This window comes from Lynx canadensis, chromosome A2 (genome assembly GCF_007474595.2).
Source record: "Lynx canadensis isolate LIC74 chromosome A2, mLynCan4.pri.v2, whole genome shotgun sequence".
In the NCBI taxonomy this organism is placed as follows: domain Eukaryota; kingdom Metazoa; phylum Chordata; class Mammalia; order Carnivora; family Felidae; genus Lynx; species Lynx canadensis.
In genome coordinates this window covers 50,113,748-50,134,382 of record NC_044304.2, presented here as the reverse complement: position 1 = coordinate 50,134,382, position 20,635 = coordinate 50,113,748, and the positions used below count along the sequence as shown (strand labels likewise).

The following is a 20,635-nucleotide window of genomic DNA, read 5'->3' as shown; positions in this document are numbered from 1 at the left end:
CTGGCTTATTCATCTCCTCCTTGTATCATCCATTAGGGTCAGTTTAGGCTGCTGTGACAAAACACCATAGACTTCCTGGCTTAAACAATATGTATTTCTCTAGTTCTGGAAGCTGGGAATTCTAAGACCAAGGCACCCTTAGACCCGGTGTCTGGTGAGAGTCCACTTCTGGCTTGTAAACAGCCACCTTCTCACTGCATGCTCACTGGGGAGAGAAAGAAAGATCCTTGGCCTCTGGGCTCTGTCTTTTCCTGGCAGGGCACTAATCCCACCACATGACCTCATCTCAACCTAATCACTTCCCAAAGGCCCTACCTTGTAATACCATTCAGGGTTTCAACATATGAATTTGGGGGGACATGCAATCCATGACAGGGTCACTCAGTGGTATTCAGCGGGAAGCTGGTCTGGCCTGGCGGGTCTGTGATGGCTTTGCTCGGATGCCTGGTGGCTCGGTAGGATGGTGGAGTGGCTGGCAGGCTGGGCTCCACTGGGCCCCTCTGCGTGTGGGCTTATAGTCTGCCTGTAGTCCATGTGGTCTCCCCAGGACGGTAGCTGATATATACATGGAAGTTCAGGGCTCATGAGGGAGTGCTCCAAGAGGGATGCTCCAAGAGAGTGCTCCAAGAGGGAATGCTCCAAGACAGTGCTCCAGGAGGGAGTGCTCCAAGAGAGTGCTCCAAGAGGGAGTGCTCCAAGAGAGTGCTCCAAGGGGGAGTGCTCCGAGAGGGAGTGCTCCAAGAGGGAGTGCTCCAAGAGGGACTGCTCTGAGGGAGTGCTCCAAGAGAGAGTGCTCCAAGAGGGAGTGCCCCAAGAAGGAGTACCCCAAGAGAGTGCTCTGAGAGGAGGTGCTCCAAGAGGGAGTGCTCCAAAAGGGAGTGCTCCGAGAGGGAGTGCTCCGAGAGGAGTACTCCAAGAGACAAGAAGTAGAAGCTGTGGTCTCTTCATGTTTCCCCCATGTTCCCTTGCTTGAAGCAGCCTCAAGCCTGTGAAGGTTCAGGGGGAGGAGATAACAGATACACCACTTGAAGACAGAAGCAACAAAGAAGTGTGGCCATCTCTAATTCAGTACCTGTCTCCTAGGGTCGTGGAATATGATCATGTTTCTATATGATCATCTGTCATGGGGGACTGGCACAGAGTAGGTACCCAGCAAACAGGAGCTGCCATTCTGAAAGTTTTTCTCATCATTATTATTATTGCTGCTACTATCACACCCCCACCCCATCCCCACCTGCCCTACAGATGTGTTGTGTGTCCCATGGTGCCAGAGTGAGATTGGCTTAGTTAAACTGTCAGCCTTTTTGTAACACGCCCACCCTGGCTTGTCAGCTTCCAGTGAAGTCACCACTGACTCCCCTCCTCCCAGAAGCTCAGGACTGCCTTCCTTCCACAGGTGTGGTGGACCTCAGTTTTGAGGCCGAGAGTCCTTTGGCGCCGCCAGCTGAACTCCTGGAGAGACTGCCCAGCTATGACTGGCTTTTTCAAAGTGGTGGTAAGTCTGTCGGGTCTTGGTTCCTACAGCCTCTTCCTGGGGCTTATGCTGGTTGCGGAGACCTATCTGGAACAGGCCAGCGCCGGGATACCGCCCCTTTCCCCTGGGGCCCTGGGAAGCCTCTTATCACCATTGGGAGGGACAAGGAGCACATAGGGACATCAGCCCTGTGTCCACGAACATTCCATGACCATATCCACAGGTATTTAAGACTGGAATCATGCTGGTTTGAGAACCACTCTTCTTGCATTAGATACATTAGCATTTCCCTTTGTCTCATTCAACCTCCCTTTCAACCATTCTATTCTTCCTTCACCCTGCAAATACCTGTGCCTTTGAGCTAGGCTGTGGAGCCCCTGACTCCTCCCCTCTCCTCCAGGACAGCAGATAATGTTCCCACCTTTGGAGGCTCCAGGGAGACCCCTGGAGCAAAGGTGCTGGTCCTCGTTCCTGGAGCACAGGTGAGCTGTGGTGCCATCACACAGGATCATGTGCAGTGACCCTCACATCACCCCCACCCCCACTGTGCCAAGAGCCCTCCTCACGGATTTTAGGGTCTACAGATCTCAACCCTGACAGTGCATCAGGATCCCAGACCTACTGGATCAGATCCTCCAGGGACAGAGGCCAGGAATGTGTACTTTACCAAGCAAGCTCTTCAGGCTGTTTGGCTATCAAGCTGCGGTCGAGAAGCACAGTGTCGACCAGGGGTTGGGAACTGCAGCTCCCTGGGCCAAATCCAGCCGCTGCTTGCTTTTGTAAATCAAGTCTTATTGGAGCAGAGCCATGCCATTTATTCACATACTGTCCTTGGCTGCTTTTGTTCTACAACAGCACAGGTGAGTGATTGAGGCAGACTCTATGGTCCATGAAGCCTAAACTATTTAGTCTCTAGTCCTTTGCAGAAGGAGTTTGCTGACTCCCTGGACCCAGGACTCTGGACAGAGCTCTGGCTTTCCAGCCAGCTTTGTGCAGAGAGAAGGTGGAACCCCCTGCTTTCTGGGTCTGGCCACTTGGCTGGGTGGCTGTATCCTGCCTTCAAGGAATCTCCTGGGTGCTCCTGGCCACACTGCTGCCTAGAGTGCCTCCCCTTCCCCTCCCTGGCCGCCCACCTTCCATGCCCAGGGCAGACCCCACTTCCTCAATGGAGTGCTCTTGGCCATTCTGGGCCCCACACCTCCTGCATGTGCGCAGGCCCCTCTGTGCACCAGACCAGAGATGCTGGAGACATCGCTGTGCATGAGAGGGGCTTACTGTTTGGAGTCAGGCTGCTGTGGAGAAGTAAATGAAGATATGAGGGAGGAAGAAGGAGGGGACTTCTGCTTCCTGGAGGTCTTGGTGGGGGAGGGCTTTGCTAGGAGGGGGCATGGCAGCTGGGCCTCAGGGAAGAGCTTTCTAGGAGGAGAGGGAGGCATCCAGAGACAAGGGCAAGGAAGGGGCCATTTGTTGTCTTCCTTCCCACCCACTGCTGCGCTGGCCCAGCAGGCTCATGGTGGGTCCCTGTGGGCACCACGGCCTGGTAGTTCTTGGCAGGGGCTTTCTCATGAACACTGCTCATAGCTCCTCTAGCTGAGGGGGCAAGGTCCCCAAGGATAGGAACATGGGAACGTGGTCTGGCCTAACTTTGCCTCCTCCTAGCTGTGTGACATCGTCTCCAGACCTCAGTTTTCCTCATCTGTAAAATGGCGTGATTCGTCTTTAAGTACATCTTTAAGTGTGTGTGTGTGTGTGTGTGTGTGTGTGTGTGCATGCTAAGATTCTCTAAGCTCTTCTCCTGAGCCCTGCACTTCAGCCACAGCAGTGTTGCTGTCCTGTCCTCTAGAAAGAACTGCCTTGCTCCCGCCGTGGGCATCTGTTCACACAGTTCCCTCTGCCAGAGGTTCCTTCCCCAGATGGACCCCCGAGTGCCTCACCACTACCATGGCCCACGGCCTGGCCCTTCCCTTCTCCTGACCTCCATTTCCATCTGCATCAAGAGGGAGCTGGCTGGCCCTGATGAGCCTGCAGGCCCTTTCCAGAGACCCTGCTTCTGTGCTCTGTCCCCAGCAGAGTCCCCTTGGTGACAGAGGAAGTGGCCCGCGAAGCCCTCCTCAGCTTTGTGAGCTCCAAATGCTGCTATGGCAGCACAGCTGCTGGTGACCTCATCATCCAGGAGCTGAAGCAGCAGACGTTGTGCAGGGTAAGGGGGCCTGGGCCTGGCGGTCGCCTGGGAGGGCTTTAGGCTTTGGGGCGGGGGGTGGCTCGTGTGAGGTCGAACAGGAGAAAGGAGTCTTGGGGGGGTCAGTGCATGTGAATAGCGGTGACAATGAAGTGCCTTTTGCCACTCCTCTAGTCTGTAGTTGTGAATGATGACACAAGGAGTCCTTATTACCAGTCTTCACTGCAAAGCTCAACTGTGTTCAGCATCATGGGTGGCACATTACACGTATGTCTTATGAAGTCCCACAACTGCCCTGCACAGTAGATCTTACTGTCACCAGTTAAAGGGGAGGAATTGAAGTTTAGAGAGGTAAAGTTACTTGCCCCAAATTTACAGCTAGAAGTGACAGAGCTAGGATGTAAATTGGGTTCGCCGTCGCCAAAGTCCGTGTCTTTAAATACATGAGTAACCCGCTTCCGGGAGAGGTGGGCCAAGAAAGGCCCATCTACTCCCCTTGATCCCGCCAGTCACATCTGTGCCAAGGAATCATTTATTCATGACCCCTGGGCCTGAAGCTCCAAGGAAATCTTATGTCTGTTACTGAGACCACAGTGGGCACTTATGTCCCCTTCTGCATCGACAGGGCCAAGGAACAGCTTTTAAGTTCACATTTTCTAGTGCCACTGGCACAGCCATCCTCTGGTGAGTGCACCATCACACAGAAAGCATAGAAGCCTCACAGGGAGTGGTTAGAGCAGGAGCCTAGGGGAAGAGGCCCCTGTGTAGCTGTGTGATCTTGGTCAAGGCAACTGACCTCTCTGAGCCTCTGTTTTCTCCAGTGTCAAAGGAGGAGCCAGGTGATGTCCAAGATCCCTTCTTGTTTTGTGATTTTGTGGATGAGATCAAGAGGGAGGACCTTGACATCAGGCAGAAAAATTCCTCCAAAGGGGACGTTTGAGGCAGCAGATTCGACTGGCCTCCATCTGTTAAAGGGCAATTGCTGTCCCACAGCTTGCCTTATAGAGCATTTCTGGGTGTAAAGAAATGGGAGCTGAAATCAGCCTGTGAGCCCATTGGGGGAGATTTCCTGGGACTGACTGACCTCCCTGCAGGTGTCCAGGGGCATCTGGAGCAGAAATCATCTTTGCCAGCTGTTCAAAGCAGCCTGTGGTGCTGGGTGTGGGGCCTTTCAATTTCCCGGGGAGCCTCGGCAGGTGGAAAGCTTCGTCTTTTTTCACAATGCTGTCTTCCTAAAGGGCGTGACTGTGAACATGCTGGTTTTTTTTTCTCTATAGTATCGACTAGAGACTTTTAGTGAATCCAGGATAAGTGAATGGACATTTCAACCCTTTACTAGTAAGTGAAATCAGTTTACTTGGGAACAGATATGGCAGGGGCTGGTGGAAAATATCAGGATATGTCTTATCCACTAACCCTGAGTGAGATGCTCTTTTGCTTGGAGCCCTGGTTTCCCCATCCTCTGTAAAATGAGAGGGTGGGCTTTTATCCAGACTTTCCAGTGTGGAACTTGGGAAATAAATCCTTCCTGTCTGGAAGTGGTTTGCAGAAGGGACTGAAAAAGTCTAGGGTTTGCCTTTGGCCACACACTGGTGCCACCACACGGGGCTAGATCACAAAGGCAGCCTGTGTGGTTGGGTTTCCGCTTGCCTTCTAGGCCATCCCTAGTGCCTCCCTGAGTCTTGAGGACCCCATTCACTGTGCCATCCTGCCTGCTGCTGAACCCCACTAGCTGCTGAAGGTTCTCTCTGGGAAGCCCTAAGCGCTTCCTTCTCTGCTGACTACTGGTTCATCCTTTAAGACTCAGCTCCTGTGTCACCTCTTTTACGAAGCCTTTCAGGATTTCTTCACCTGCTGACCCCTTATCCAACAGGAGTCAGTCTTCTGAGTTTGCAGAGGCTTTATGCAACTCTTGTCCCAAGCACTTTCCATATCCTATTACATTGTATCATCATTGTAGCTGTGCCTTATCTCCTTGAATAGAGGAGGGGAAGGAGAAAGGACAAGAAGGTGGGGAATAGTCACCACAGTGATGACAGTTCTTGCTTTTGATCCCTCTATCATGTGCCACCCCTGTGCTAAGCATTGCTATGCCTTCTGTTTAATTTCACTACCATCCTATATGGTAGGTGCCATGTATTCCCCCCATTTTGGAGATGAGAGAATTGCAGGTCAGAGAGGTAAATTAACTTGTCTGGAGTTGCGCAGCTGGGAAGCAGAAGAGTCAGGAGTCAAACCAGGTCTGTTCGACTTCAACGCTTGGGTGCTTAACCACAGACTCTGAGGGGGCCCTTAGCGCAGGATCTTGCCTAATGCCTGGCATCAGGTGAAGGCTCCATACTGTTTGGTAAATAAATGAAAGCTTGTTCTTGTAGCTGTTCACTGGCCTTACAATGATCCCTTTCTGTGTCAGACCAGTCAGTGGATGGGCCACAGAGAGGGACCTCTCCCAGGCTTTGGGACATCAAGGTCCAGGTCCCCCCGATGTTTCAGGAAGACACGAGGAAGTTCCAAGTCCCTCATTCGTCACTAGTCAAGGTAAAGTGATTGTTGGAATCTTTGCCCTTCTCTCTGAGTTGGTTTCAGACTTCATAGTGCTGATCTTAGGAAGTCACTGGGTATTTCCTCAAACTTTATTTATTTATTTATTAAAAAAAATTTTTTTTTAACATTTATTTATTTTTGAGACAGAGAGAGAGCATGAACAAGGGAGGGTCAGAGAAAGAGGGAGACACAGAATCTGAAACAGGCTCCAGGCTCTGAGCTGTCAGCACAGAGCCCGACGCGGGGCTCGAACCCACGGACAACGAGATCATGACCTGAGCCGAAGTCAGACGCTTAACCGACTGAGCCACCCAGGTGCCCCTAAACTTTATTTTTTAAGAAAAGAAAATCCAGAATGCAGACTGGTGGTTCATTCCTTGGCTATTAATCGGGCTAATTCTAAGGAAACCCAGTGCAAGGAATATAGACCCATCCAAAATTCCATACAAATTAGGGGCACCTGCCTGGGTGGCTCTGTGGGTTGTGAGGCCAACTTCGGCTCGGGTCATCAGCTCATGGTTCGCTGCTGTCATCAGAGAGCCTGCTTTGGATTCTCTGTCCCTCTCTCTCTCTGCCCCTCCCCTGCTCACTCTCTCTCTCTCTCTCAAAAATAAGTAAACATTAAAACATTTTTTTAATTCATGCAGATTAGAGAATAGTCACATAGTGAAAGGATGATTCCATTTACTAACCTGTCACCAGCTTTAAACAGTGAACATTCACATTCCTAGACCCTCAGTGTGTTTTTATTTTTGCCCGACCGGTAAACAGTAAACGGCTGAAGTGCTGAATGAAACTGATACAAAATAAAGTTCAAACTGTTTGGATTTTCAGCAGAGTCATTAAAGGGACAGAATTGGACTTCCGTCCTGTCCTATGAAAATGTAATTGAGACCTGCAATGAGGCCAACATTGTAACATATTTTGTAACATATTACAAAACCACACACGTGATATTTCCTATTCTGTTCTCATCTCTTTACCTGCCTTATTTTCACCTTAGAACTTGATTCAAGCACGTAACCTATGAGTTTTCATAGTGTCACGTGATGACCAGGACTTTGAGAGGTCAGGAGGAGGTTCCATTCTTTTCTCAGGAGTGGAAAAGCTATTTTGATTTGGTGATTAAATTCCAATAGCCAGCTCTTTGCCTTGCACAGAAATGCTGTACAATTTTTATGGCTTCTGTTCCAAAAGACCTCTCAGCTACCCAGTGGGCCAAGGATGTCGGCCTTTGTGGTGTAGCCTGGGAGCACGGAGTTCAGAGAACAGACTGGGCTGGGGCTCTGAGGAAATGGTAACATGACCTCCTTGGCTTGGCATTCAAGGCCCTTTGATAAGGATTCAATCCTCATCAAGTGAGAATGGCTACCTTCCCTCGCTGGGCCTTACTGGCTGCACCTCTGTTTGGGCTGGTGACATCGTGGAGTGGGTGTGGGGCAGGTGAAATCAGGAGGTGCTGGGGCTTGGGAAACTGGAGCCCAGGAGAGGTTTTCACTTTCAGGAATGCCACAAATGCCATGGGCGCGGGCGTTACAAATGCAGCGGCTGCCACGGGGCCGGCATGGTGAGTCCTGTGTGGCCTCTGGTGAGTAAGTGATGATGTGGGAGGAGGCACCACGCAGGGACAGAGGGCTCTGCCCCGGATATGGGGCTCCCCCACTAACAGTGCGACCTGAGGCAAGTTGTCCTCCCTTTCTGGGCCTCCATTTGCTCACCTGCAAAATGGGTAAGTTGGATTGGGTGTCTGCTACAGGCCTTTGTTCACTGCAGTGGTTTATGGTTTATGATTTCAATTCTTTTCCTTTTTTCTCATTCATTTACAAACATTTGTTGAGACTGAGTACACGCTTTGTGCTGGGCCCTGTAAGAGGACCCCGTAAGAGGTGGGCCTTCCCACTGGGAACCCTCTGTCTTTGGGTGAGACCGACAAGCGACCAGCACTTGCAGGATGGGGAGATGAGTCTGAAAAAGTGACATTCATGGGAGCTTCTAGAGGCAAAATATAGATGGGGGCCTTGTGTTCGTGTCCTAGAGAGCATGATACATTACCACAAACTGGGGGTGGGGGGGCTAAGACAACCGATTTTTATTCTCTCACATTTCTGGAGGCTGGAAATCCAAAGTCAAGGTATCCATGGGGTTGGTTCTTTCTGGAGGCCCTGAGCCACATTTCCAGCTACTGGCAGCTGCCCCCCAGTCCAGTGCACCCTGGCCGGTAGGTGCACCACTCCATTCTCCGCGTGTGTCCTGGGGCTCCCTCAGAATGTGAGGACACCAGGCGCTAGATTTAGGCCCCACCCTCGTCCAGCATGACCTCATCTGGACTAATTCTATCTTCAAAGACTATTTCCAAATAAAGGCACATTCGGAGGTTCTGGTAGCTATAAATTTTGGGGGGTGGTGGTGAGGGAGATACTGGTCAACCTAGTACAGGTCCGTAAGCACACTGCCAGGCTCTGGTGCCATCAGCCTTCGGGGCTGCTCACCACACTGGGAGTCAGGTCATGCCCCTTATGTGTCCTCAGCTCTCCCCATTTGCTCCTGATCTTTTGGACACATATTGACCACTCGCCACGTTAAGCCATGCCTTCCTCCATCCTTCCCTCTGCCCACCTGCCTTCCACCGTCTGGATGCCCACCTTCCACCTGCTGTGTGCCTTCCTCTGCCTACTCACAGGCCACCTGTGGGGCCCGCCTATGCCCTCCCACCCGTCTCTGTCTCCTGTGCCCTTGCTCCTGCCATGCACCCCCTTGCAGACTTCGTGGAGCCCCTCCCTGTGATCTTTTGTGTTCCTCCCTCCACCCCTGCTCCCCTTCTTCCCTTCCCTCTTCCCTGGAATGTCTCCAGAGGCCTTTGTGAGCCAACTGTGGGAACGAAGCCTGGGGGCCTCTCCAAGACTGAGCTCCCCATTCCCAACTCCAGACTCCTCAGCCAGCCCGCCCCTCTTCCCAGTCCCTCTGGCCATGGCTGTTTGGTCAGGGCAGAGTCTCAGGAGTCATGGGAATCAGAGAGGAGCAGGAGAGGATGATGTCTCAGGAGACACACAGATGTAAGGCTGTAGCATCTTTGAAGGCAACAGCTGGTGGGGCCCAAAGGTACAGTGTTCCCCTTCCATCTTACAGATGAAGGGGCTGAGGCCCAGGGAGACAAGCGGCTTGTTCAAGATCACCGGGTTGGGATTTGAACCAGGTCTCAGGATGCCCTTTGCCCCCTTCCCTGGGAGGCCAGCAGGGGCTGAGGCCGTGGTGTGTCCGCAGGTGAGGTGTCCCTCCTGCAGTGGAGCCAAGCGCAAAGCCAAGCAGTCCCGGAGATGTCAGATGTGCTCGGGGTCTGGCAGGCGGAGGTATGAGTGGGTCTCCCAGGCACCGAGGTGAAGAGCGCTCCCTTACCAGCTCTCTTGCTTTTCATTGTCTGCCCTTCTGGAGGGCAGTCGCGTACCCTGTCTTGTCGCCCCTGTGCCCCAGAGCTGTGTGTGTAGTAGGTGCTCAGTAAATATTTGTGGAGTGGGTGAGCCTTCCTCCAGGCTTGATACTTCAAGAAGAGACTAGAACTCGTCCAGCAGTCTGTGGGTAGAGATGTAAAGAATGAAGTGCTGCAGAGAGGAAGGGAGGGAGGGTTTTAGGAGGGCAGACTTCTTCCCGCCCACATGGTGGGGAAATGAATACAGGAAACCACTCGAACCAGATATCCTTAACTCTCTGAGGATCGGGGCCTAGGCAAATTCTTATTTATAACTCACTGCAGGGCCTGAGTGCAGGAGTCAAGGGAGGTTGCTTGATTGACTGAACAATCAACAGAGTTCCATCTCTGTTCGCTCAGGTTTCTTTTATTTACATGTGAAAGAATCCTAATTCAAACGAGCTTAACAAAAAACCCTGCCCTTGTGAAAGAAAAGTCCAGGATTATATTTCTGGGATGGCTTCAGGTACAGCTGGATCCAGGTGCTTAAGCAATGTCACCAGGACTCTCAGTCCCTCACCTGGCGTGTCTTTGTGTTGACTTCATTCTCAGGCAAGCTGTCTCTTGTGGTAAAAGAGGGGACAGCCAACAGCTCCAAGCGTAGTAGCCTCAGTAGATAGGGATATCCCTCTCCTGATAGTTTCAGAAACAGTTACAGGGCAGATCTCATTGCACTCAACTGGGTCATGTGCTCATATCTGTGTCAGCCACTGTGGACATAGAGATGGACTGAACTGACTGGCCACGCCCAGGTCCGAAGCTAGTCATAGAAGGGGTGGGGGAAAGCCCACAATCCATGTGGGCTGGGTGGGGAAAGGGTGGTCTCCAAAGGGAAACTGGGGCACTGCCACCAGAAGCAGGAGGTCTAGATGGTGGGGAGTGGAAGCCAGTGGTGTTCACCTTAGTCCACCTCTATGAGGAAGGATTTGGGGGTGGGCGTGCTGGAAGCCGCCAGGACCCCGTGACTTACGTGAGTGGTGCCGACCATGTGCCCCTCTCAGGTGCAGCACGTGCTCAGGGAGGGGAAGCAAGACCTGTGCCACCTGCAAGGGGGAGAAGAGACTGTTGCACTTCATCCAGCTGGTCATCATGTGGTATGTGGCTGTGGCCCCATGGGGGAGGCCAGGGGACATGGCCTGGACTGGTTTCTGCAGAGAAACTCCACTTGGTTGGGGCTTTCACAACGCAGGGTTCTGCGCTGGGAGAAAAGGGCTTTAGGCCACTTGGGAGGGGGAGGTCCCTGGGGAGAGGCAGGGTGGGTGGCTGGATGCTGGCATGCTCCACAATGGACAGACCCGAGTTCAAATTCTGACGTTGCCAGTTTCTAGTGCAGCAGCCACTCAGTGCCTGGGCCTTCCCTTCTGGGACTAGAGTCCCTGTGTCTTAAGTTCCCATGTCAGGGAAGGCTCCTCATGCGCTATGGGTTTCCCTTGTTGGGCGCCATGCTAAGGGCTTCACAGGCAAGGACAGAATGAGGTAATAGAACAGAACTGTCAGTACTTCAGTTTCCCACTGTACAGATGAGGATGCTGAGACTCAAAGAGGCTAAAGAACTTTCCCAAGGCCCCACCGGTAGTCATGCAAGCCCTCCAGCCCACGCCTGTCCGATTCCAAACCTATCCTCTACACTTCCAGGAAAAACAGCCTGTTTGAGTTTGTATCTGAGCACCGGCTGAATTGTCCCAGGGAGCTCCTTGCCAAAGCCAAAGGAGAAAGCCTCTTTAAGGACGAAAACACTGCGGTAAGGAGGGATTCGAAGACCGTCGCATGGCAGCTGGGTTTGCCCTCCCCTCCTGTGTGTGCTGCGTTCACTCGGAAAGACAAAGACGGGCTGGGTGACGATGGTGCTTGCTGCCAAGCAGGAGAGTGACTGCTGGGGCCTGTGGGGCCAGTTCTCTCCTGAATTTCACATGCTCGACCCTGCGTTTCCTCCTCCTCCCCCCACACCCTCACACAAGCCTTGAGACCCTCTGCCCATACTAGGCACTATTCTAGGCCCCGGGGATACCGTGGAACAAAATGCTCACCCTTGTAGATCTCTAATAGTCCGGTGAGGGAGAAGATAATAGTATTCCACCCCAATGTCAGATGGTTGTAAGGGCCACTGAAAATATGCAGGCAGGGAAAAGAGACATGGAGGGGTGTGGTTTCAGCTGGTGGCCGGGAAGTGACCCTGGGCAAAGACCAGAACGGTGTGGTGGGGGAGTGGACCATGTGGACTCGAGCCAAGGGGTCCAGCAGAGGGAGCAGCAGAGGGCAGTGGGATAGGAGGGACTTGAGTCGGGCAGAGCAAGCAGCTAAGACGTGAGAGGTGTCAGCAACCAAATCAGGGAGAGTCCGGTAGGACAGGGGTTGGCAAAATCTGGCCCTGGCCTTGCTTTTATAAATAAAGTTTTATTGAAACACAGCCATGCCTGTCTGTTTACTTATTGTCTGTGGCTGCTTTCGTGCTGCAAGGGCAGAATTGAGTAGCTGAGACAGAGGCCCTATGGCCTACAAAGCCTAAAATATTTACTGTGTGGCCGTTTGCAAAACAGATTTGCCAACCTCTGCTGTAGGTCTTGGCAGGGAACTTGGCCTTTATGGGATATCTGAGCAGGGTCATCCTGTTTTCTCTGAGAGAGACCAGGTGCTCAGCCTTTTTCTCTTCTCTCTCTCTCTCTCTCTCTCTCTCTCTCTCTTTCATTCATAGTAAGTAGCCTTTTCAGATTGGCTTCTTTCACTTTATAGTATGGATTATTTTTTATTTATTTTTTTTAACATTTATTTATTATTGAGAGACAGAGAGACACAGAGCATGAGCAGGGAAGGGGCAGAGAGAGGGGGAGACACAGAATCTGAAGCAGGGTCCAGGCTCCGAGCCGTCAGCACGGAGCCTGATGCGGGGCTCGAACCCACGAACTGCGAGTCCATGACCTGAGCTGAAGTCGGATGCCCAACCGACTGAGCCACCCAGGTGCCCCTGTAGTACGGATTTTTAAAAGTTGAGGCACAAGTGACATACATCATATTCGTTTCAGCTGTATAACACAGTGATTCAATATTTGTATGTATGGTGAAGTGATCATCACAATGTCTAGTTAACATCTCTCACCACAGTTACAGTTTTTATTTTCTCACGATTAGCACTTTTAAGATCTAGTGCTTTAGCGGCTTTCAAATATACAACACAGTATTATTAACTATCGTCACCATGTTACATCCTCAGGACTTACTTATTTTATACCTAAGTTTGTACCTTTTTACCACCTTCTCCCATCTCACCTTCCCCCGCCCCGGCAACCACCAGTCTGTTCTCTATCTAGGAGTTTGTTTTTTAGATTCCACGTATAAATGAGATCATATGGTATTTGTCTCTCTCTGAATGATTGATCTCATTTAGCATAATGCCCGCGACGTCCATCGATGTTGTCTCCCACGGCAAGGTTTCCTTCTTGTTTATGGTGGCATAGTATTCCTCACCCGCCTTTCTTCGCCCCAATCTGACTTCCTATGGGCTCAGTTCAGGCATGACCCTTCAGGAAGCCCCACCCCAAGCCCTAGTCAGCAGCAAAGGTGTTCTGGGTGAGTGTGGGCTGCAGGAGAAGGATTGCTGTCTGTCCCACAGCCCCGCTTTCTTGGTTGGAATTCCCCAGGAGGTCAGGGGCACCTGGAGGTTCAACAATTCCCACCCACTCACTTCTTGGCCTCGGGGGCCCTTCCCTGTCTGGAATTGCTTTCTACCCCGTGTGAATCAGAGCTGTAAGGCTCCAGGTGCTCTCACCCTGGGTCAGGGCAGCAGGTCGGCTGTGTCTCTCCCGCAGGTGTACCCCATTGTGGATTTCCCGCTGCGGGAGATCTCTCTGGCCTCCCAGAGGGGCATTGCGGAGCACAGCGCTGCCCTGTCCCCCCGGGCCCGAGTCCTGCAGCAGGTGAGTGGGGTAGGGGTCGGGGGCTGTGGGGAGGCCAGGCTTCTGGGGCCAGGCTGGGGCTCCTGCTGGGGGGGGGGGCCCTTCCAGACAAGGGCGGGAAGGCGTCAGTTAGGGGAAGGGTGGAGGACAGGAGCCCCAGTTTAGGAAGGGGGTCAGTACTGGAGACTGGCCTGAGACTCGTGTGGCTGGAGGGAAGAGAGCAGAGCACTGTGGGGCCTCCACAGAAGGTGGGACCACTGGAAATTGTGTAAGATTAGGATTCTTATCTTGAGAGCAACTGGAAGCTATTGTAGGGTCTCAAGCAGGAGTGTGGCAGCAAGATCTTGATTTTAACCTCGTGGGTTAGAATCTTCAGAGAGGGGCAGGTGGGGAAGTTCAGGATTCAGGGCTTACGCAAGTCTGGCACCTAGAGTTCTGCCCTTCAGGGCACTTTCTAAATCCAAGGCCTGTCTTCTCCCGCTTCCCTTGGGGAGCGGTGGAGGGCCCCAGGGTTAGGTTGCTTTCCTGCTGTGTTGGAATGGCCACTAGGTGGCGATGTTGCCTCTTGCAGCTTTGAATGGTCCCTGCAGCCAGCTGCTTGATGGGGGTCCCTGGAGGAGATGGGGGTTTGGCCCCGGAATGGCCAGGGCTGAGCTCTCTGAGTCTAATAGGCTTAGATCCAGGTTCTTCTGTGTCCTGACATTCTCCTGGGCCAGCTACTTCCTCCTCCTCGAAGTCTGGTTTCTCACCAGTGAAAAAGAGACGTTAACACTCCTTCAGAGGGTTTGCTTTAAGTGCTTGGAAACTGCCGCTCAAAATGTCCCTTTTCCTTCTGGTCCCTCTGCACTGAGTATCTCCCCTTCCCTTTCTGCACATCTCCCCTGTTTGCAGGGGAGAGAAGGATGCATTTAATTAAACAGTAATGAATCCCATCTCGGAGCTGGATTGGGGGCACCTCAAACTCAGAGACCTGCCACGGCCGGGTGGTAACATGAGTGAGAGAGCCGTCTTCTCCAAAGGAGCCAGCCACGACTCATCTTTGTGCAGGCACAGGGGCAGAGATTTTGGACCCTCTGAAAGCCAGACTTTTATAGAAAACCTTCCAACTTTTCAAGATTGAGAACAAATCTTTAAAAATGCTAGGAATACCATATGGGCTGATGGGCTGGCTTTGGCCTGTGGGGTGATGTCAGCTACCCCTTAGTCTAGCCTGAACCCACGAGTTTTCCACTAAATCAAAGGAAGCTCAGAGAGTGGAAGCAATTTACCTAAAATCACACAGCTTCTTAGTGCAAGAACCCAGGAGTAGAACCCACTTCCTAGCTCCAAGTCAAATGTTATTACTCACTGCACTTAAGGCACACCAGCGGCTCTTTGAAAGCCAGTGCAGGTTTACGGGGCTATCAGCGAAGGGGGATCTGGGGCCAGACACTGCAGGGATGGGACCTGCTTGTCATCTCTGGCACATACACGTGGCTCTGAGCCACGCTCTCCCCTCCTGAAGGCCTTGGTGTCCTCATCTTTCAAATGAGCTGGGTTGGACCCTGCCTTAGGTTGGGCTCTGCAGAAGCAGCTTCAAGACGACAGCTTGTGTGCAGGACATTTGTCAAGGAAGGGCTCCCAGGAGGAACCTGTAAAGGACTAGGGGGGCCAGCATAGGAGGGGCAGGGGTCACACAAGGGTGAGGTGTGGTGAGGGCCCAGCCACCACCCTGTCCCAGGGGACCTCTGTGCGCTCGTTACACCTCAGCAACTCTGTGCCTGGAGACGAGGGAACTGGCCTCTTGCTGTTTAGCACCGTCCAAACATCGGGCACAGCTTCGCAGGCACTTTGTGCATTCTCTGTGAGACATGGGCTCCGTAACTCAAGGACAGGGCTCTGAGGAAGGACAATGGGCTGTGAGCAGCAGAGAAGAGGCAGATTTGCAGGAGCATGGGTGGGACAAGAACCTTGTTCATGGAAGACCCAGAACATCGTCTCTGTGGGACTTTGCTCTTGTGGAGCTCATATTCACGGTGTAGGTCACATGGAGAGCCCCCAGGATTGAGGTGTCTACTCTAGGAATGGGCCTGTCAGCTTGTGACACTCGTGATTATCCTGAGATTCTTTTATTTCTGAGACTGATAATTTGAATCCTTTCTGGGCCCTTAATTTTGACAGCTGGGGAAACTGAGGCCTGAAGAGGGGAAGTGACCTGCCCGAGATCACACAGGATGTTGGTGGCAGGCCTGGGTCTCCTGCGGCCTTCCCCTAGAGCGTAGTCTTGTCTTGGGCAACACAAGCCCTCTGTGAACCAGTCCCGGAGCAGGGAAATGTAAGCCAGGGGCAGACGGGTGTGTCGTGTTAAAAGGGATTAGCACTGAGAGAAAAGGGCTCTTGTGAATCCCTTCCTCGAATTGTCCTTTGGTCCTGCATCTGGAGACAAAGGTGTCCGAGGATAGTTTGTTCAGGTTTGAGAAGTTAGCGAGTGGAGTCAGCCCGAGGACACACCCCTCATGACACTGTACCCCGTGCCCCACTCTTGCTCTCAGACTTGGAATCTGCTCATCCTGGGGGCATGACCAAGGCGTGTCAACAGATCCGTGGCTGATTACAAGGTAGCCACCTGATGGCAGCTGATGTCTTAACCAATCAGTAGCCTCAAACCTGAAGACCTTTTGCATCAGAAGCCAAGGGAGGCAGGAGAGGGTGGTATTGGTGTTGCTCTCCATTTGGTTCTGGTAGAAAAGCCTGGAAATGAGAGCGGCCCTGACCATACTGCCCAGGCATTTGGAGCAGTGATATGGGTTCCCACCTCCTCTTGCCTGTTGGTTCTCATTTTGTGTCCTCCATACCAAAACGTCAAAGAGGGGTCTTCTACCTTTTATTTCCAAAACTACCACTCAGAGACAACTTTCTGGCTTCCGGGAAGTCTCTGGATCTCATTCGGTTATCTCAACAACCCTGTGGCATAGGAGCTCTCACCCCCATTTCCTAGAGAAAGGAAGTTAAGATGGCACAGAAAACTTCATGGAAGATGCGCTCCTTGACTCTGAGTCCCCTCTTCCTGCCGCAATATCACACTGCCCTTCAGCCACCCCTCCAGTGGAACAGGGGTCCTTTTTTTCACAGCCCCTCTCCCTGGCCTGTTTCTCCTTCCCTGAAGGCCTCTGGACCTTCACCTACAGTGAGAGAGCTGGAGCTGTTCCCAAAGAATGGAACATCCTGAAGGAGGAAGGTCTAACCCTGGGCCATCCACACCACTTCCCTCTGGGTTTGGGATCCCCCAAGATGTGAGTCTGGGACAAAGAAGCAGCTTGTGCTGGAGAACGTTGGGGTTTTGACACAGAGCCTGGCCTGCAGTGTACATCCCCAAGGAAGCTTAGCTTGAGTGATGAGGAGTGACTTTGCTGTGTCCCCTGTATGGAGCTGTCCCAACACAGCAGCACCTAGCGCTAGTGGGGGTGGATGTTTCAGCTGGACGCCCGTGTTCTCTCCCAAGGTGGTCTCTCACGTTCTATGCAGGGCCCTGCAATTCTGGAAGGTTGTAGAGTAACTGCTCAGCAGAGGGGCCAGAGAATGGGACACTTCAGGACCGCTCTGCTGGGGGAAGTGAGTGCCCCAGGCTCTCAGGTACAGGCCACGTGCTGGGAGGAGTGTAGAGCACTACCCACACGGACCTTGACCTGGATGATGTTCCCAACCTGAAATTCCGTGAGCCCATGGGCCTCAGTTTCCCTGTTTGTAAAGGGAGGGGGGGTGTTTGAGAAGGACCGCTTTCAAAGGGAGGTCAGAGCAAAACCATGATGGGAGAGGGAGGGTCCTATGAAAATAGCCTGAAGCAGACTAGCAGACTTTGGAATTTCTTTGGTGTCAACGTTTAACCTTATATTTTAGTTCAGATTGTGTCATGGACTCCCTAACATCTCCATGGTTGTTTTTTTAAATTAAACTTATTTATTTACAGAGCATGGGGGAGGGGCAGAGAAAGATGGAGAGAGAATCCTAAGCAGGCTCTGCGATGCCAGCACAGAGCCTGACATGGGGCTCAAACTCACAAACTGGGAGGTCATGACTTGAATGGACATCAAGAGTTGACCGTGGAACCGACTGAGTCACCCAGGCACCCCTCCATGGTTGTTTTAATACAAAAATGTTTAAAATGACTTTCTCTTTCACCTTTCTCTGCCCTTCCTCCCCATCTAAAAATTAATGCTTCTGGAAGATGTCCTGTTTGGCTGGTGGCTTTCCATACACCCTGGGACGTCCCTGGGGATGACTCCCTCCTCCCCCCCCCCCCCCCCCACTTTCTGAAACATAGAATCAGATAGTGGCTAAAGCTGAGAAGTCGGTTTGGGCCAGAGCTCAGTGTGTTTGAAGGAGTGTAGTATGAGGTACATCTAGAAAGGCATATGGGAGCCAAAACGCCAACTCCAGAGCATAAACTTCATCCCACAGAGTAGTAGGGAGCTACTGAAGATTCTTGAGCAGGCAAGTGACTCGAACACTGAAGTTTTTCTCGGCCCGTTGTTTCCCCAGCGCCAGACCATTGAGCTGATCCCCGTCACGGAAGTCCATTACTGGTACCGGGGACAGACATATGTCTACTACCTCTATGGCACTGACCACAGGGTACATGTGGTGGACTACCCGGACCGGTACTGCTTTGGCTGCACCATCATCTGACAGGGCACAGCTGTCTCCACGGCCTGCCAGTCTCGTTTGCCACGGAGCACAGCCGAGGTCCCCGAGCTCACTCATCGCTGGCTCCATTGAACCATCTTGTATAAACCCTGGTGTGTCCTTTCAGACAGTTCGGCTTATCATCTGTCAAGCCACAAGTCTTCCCCAGAGCTCGCCTGGTGGAATCCAGCACACGTTTAACCTACACACGTTTCTTCACAACACATCATTGAAATGGCCGGGGCCACGCCTCTGGTCTCGAAGCCAGCGCCCCGATCGAGCGTGCAGTTTGATTTTGCTTCTTCCTTGACTTGCTTGCCTCAGTTCTTTTGTGCCACTGTCAGTGCCTTTGGCCCAGCTGAGCGTTACTGAGATGTTTAAAGGTCTCCTACAGATTGGCTGCCTCTTAATGCATACCAAAGAGTGCTCTCGAAGCATCAAGAACAAAATTTAGGGGTGCCTGGGCGGCTCAGTTGCGGAAGCATCCAATTCTTGATCTCAGCTCACGTCTCGACATCAAGGTCGTGAGTTCAAGCTCTGCGCTGGGCGTGAAGCCTACTTAAAAAAAAAGAGAAGAGAAGAACATTTACACCCCGTTCTGTGGGCTAGGAATTCAGCTACCGTCACAGCGGAGATGGTTTATCTCTGCTCTGTGATGTCTGAAGCCTCACGGGGAAGATTTGAACACTCTGGTGCCTCAAAAGCAGGGGACTGAAATCATCTGAAAGCTGGTTCACCGAGGGGTCTGGCTGCTGATGGTGGCCGTTGGCTGGGACGTCCGCGAGGGGCCATGAGCTGGACACCTACATGTGACCTCTCCGTGCAGCCTGGGCTTCCTCTCCACGTGGCAGCTCCAGGGGTAGGCGCCCCGCACACACACCCCAACTGAAAAACTAGAGATGTTTCCAGGCCAGGGGACAAAGCTGCTGTATTGGATGGTGACACGGTGCATATGCGAGGGTCGGCTTTGGAGGGCGATTTGGGGTATATGTGGGTTCTTACATCACCTGCCTACCTTAGAACCTGCTCACGTGGCAGGGTGTCCTGTGAACCCAGTCACGTGCAGCAAGGCTGGGTGGGTACGGAAGATGCTCTGAAGACTGAACGCCCAGGCTGTTTTGGGGGCCAGGCAGGCCGCTGTGCAGCTGGTTGGGGGTAACCAGAGGCCCCTGTCATACTGTTCCACCCACACCCTACCCAGAAGGGAATCGCTACACACCGAGAGGGTCAGTCCGCGCCCTCTTGATCCCCAGGCCCCTGCTGGCCTGCAGCCCTTGTCCACCTCGGTGTGCGAGGATGTGGACATAACAGGCCGGGTTAGAAGAAGCTTGGGATGTCTGAGACCACCTCCCCAGGGCACTGCTGACAGATGGTATGCAGATGAGCACTTCACCTTCACCTGTTACACCCCACCCCCCGGGACTCGCTATGTCCTGTTCAGTTACTCCTGTCGCCCCTTCCCCACCAAGCCTGGCTGAACTACGTACCAGTGGGGGTCTTGCTAACAGGGAGCCGCAGCCCTGGGAGGGGTGTCCTGCTCGCTTGGGACCACCTGGCAGACAAGGGGAAATGCAGAAGCAAAGGGCCGTGAGCTGGGAGACCCTGAGTCACCTGAGCTGGCAAACCTTCCCGGCTCAGACTTGGCCCCTGGATCCAGCTGCCCCCCGCCAATGCCACAGGCTCCGCCTATAGGGGAGGCTGAGGCCAGGATGAGGTGCACCCCTGGGTGGTGGTGCATTCTGCCCCTGTGGACGGACTACTACAGGAGAGTATTACAAGCCTCCCTTCCTCCTCTTCCTCCTGTAGCTCTGTCACGCTCAAGTCTGGGAGGCCATCACCTCTAACCCTGCGGTTCCTCCAGCTTACCTCTGTGGGCCTCAGAGGGGATGCTTCTGGGGGAGTTTGTACCAATGGAGGGCACGGGCTTTGTTTGTTGCAGTGATTGGAAGGGACACGGTTGGCATTTGGTAGACGGAGTCCAGGAAGGCAGGATGTCTAGCAATCCGTATGACAAAGCCTGTATCACATCTTACACAACTTGCAGATACCCCACTGACATTCACAGAGAACCTGGTTACACAAAATCTCAGCAGTGGCTGAGATTGATGCAGTGGTAATTCTTATTTAGCGTTCGGCTCTGTTCTTTGATTTTCCTGCATGTCTTGTTTGAAGTTGCTTCTGGATCTCTTATTACCCTGAAGTCCAAAGGAGTAATTCCCTGACGACCCCATTACTGCTCCTCGTGCAGTCTTGCCTGAGCGTCCACAAATTCACATAACGTGCATTAAAATATTACTTTCTTCTCATTCCTCTGCAATAGTTCAGTTTGTGCATTCAATTGTTTTTTTGTTTTCTGTTTTTAAAAACAGGGTAGGTAAGTGGTCTATACATGAGTGTCCCTTTTAGGATAAAAAAAAAAGTGT

At 52.4% G+C, this 20,635-nt stretch overlaps 1 protein-coding gene across 5 annotated transcripts in view; it reads left to right on the top strand.

Annotated features, from left to right (window-relative positions):
* SSUH2 (ssu-2 homolog) overlaps window positions 1-18,728 on the top strand; it is a 28,238-nt gene extending 9,510 nt beyond the window's left edge. For 2 of the 5 annotated variants that reach the window (XM_030307297.1, XM_030307295.1), the window contains exons 2-12: window positions 1,397-1,495; window positions 1,875-1,956; window positions 3,542-3,674; window positions 4,931-4,991; window positions 6,067-6,191; window positions 7,702-7,764; window positions 9,459-9,544; window positions 10,662-10,754; window positions 11,296-11,401; window positions 13,464-13,571; window positions 18,069-18,728. In XM_030307297.1, coding sequence (XP_030163157.1) covers window positions 1,397-1,495; window positions 1,875-1,956; window positions 3,542-3,674; window positions 4,931-4,991; window positions 6,067-6,191; window positions 7,702-7,764; window positions 9,459-9,544; window positions 10,662-10,754; window positions 11,296-11,401; window positions 13,464-13,571; window positions 18,069-18,215 — 1,103 coding nt within the window. In that variant the 3' untranslated portion in view covers window positions 18,216-18,728. Of the gene's footprint in view, window positions 1-1,396; window positions 1,496-1,874; window positions 2,335-3,541; window positions 3,675-4,930; window positions 4,992-6,066; window positions 6,192-7,701; window positions 7,765-9,458; window positions 9,545-10,661; window positions 10,755-11,295; window positions 11,402-13,463; window positions 13,572-18,068 lie in introns of those variants that run through there. The other 3 variants (XM_030307296.1, XM_030307300.1, XM_030307299.1) reach the window with 3 other exon arrangements.
* Window positions 18,729-20,635: the final 1,907 nt, after the last annotated feature.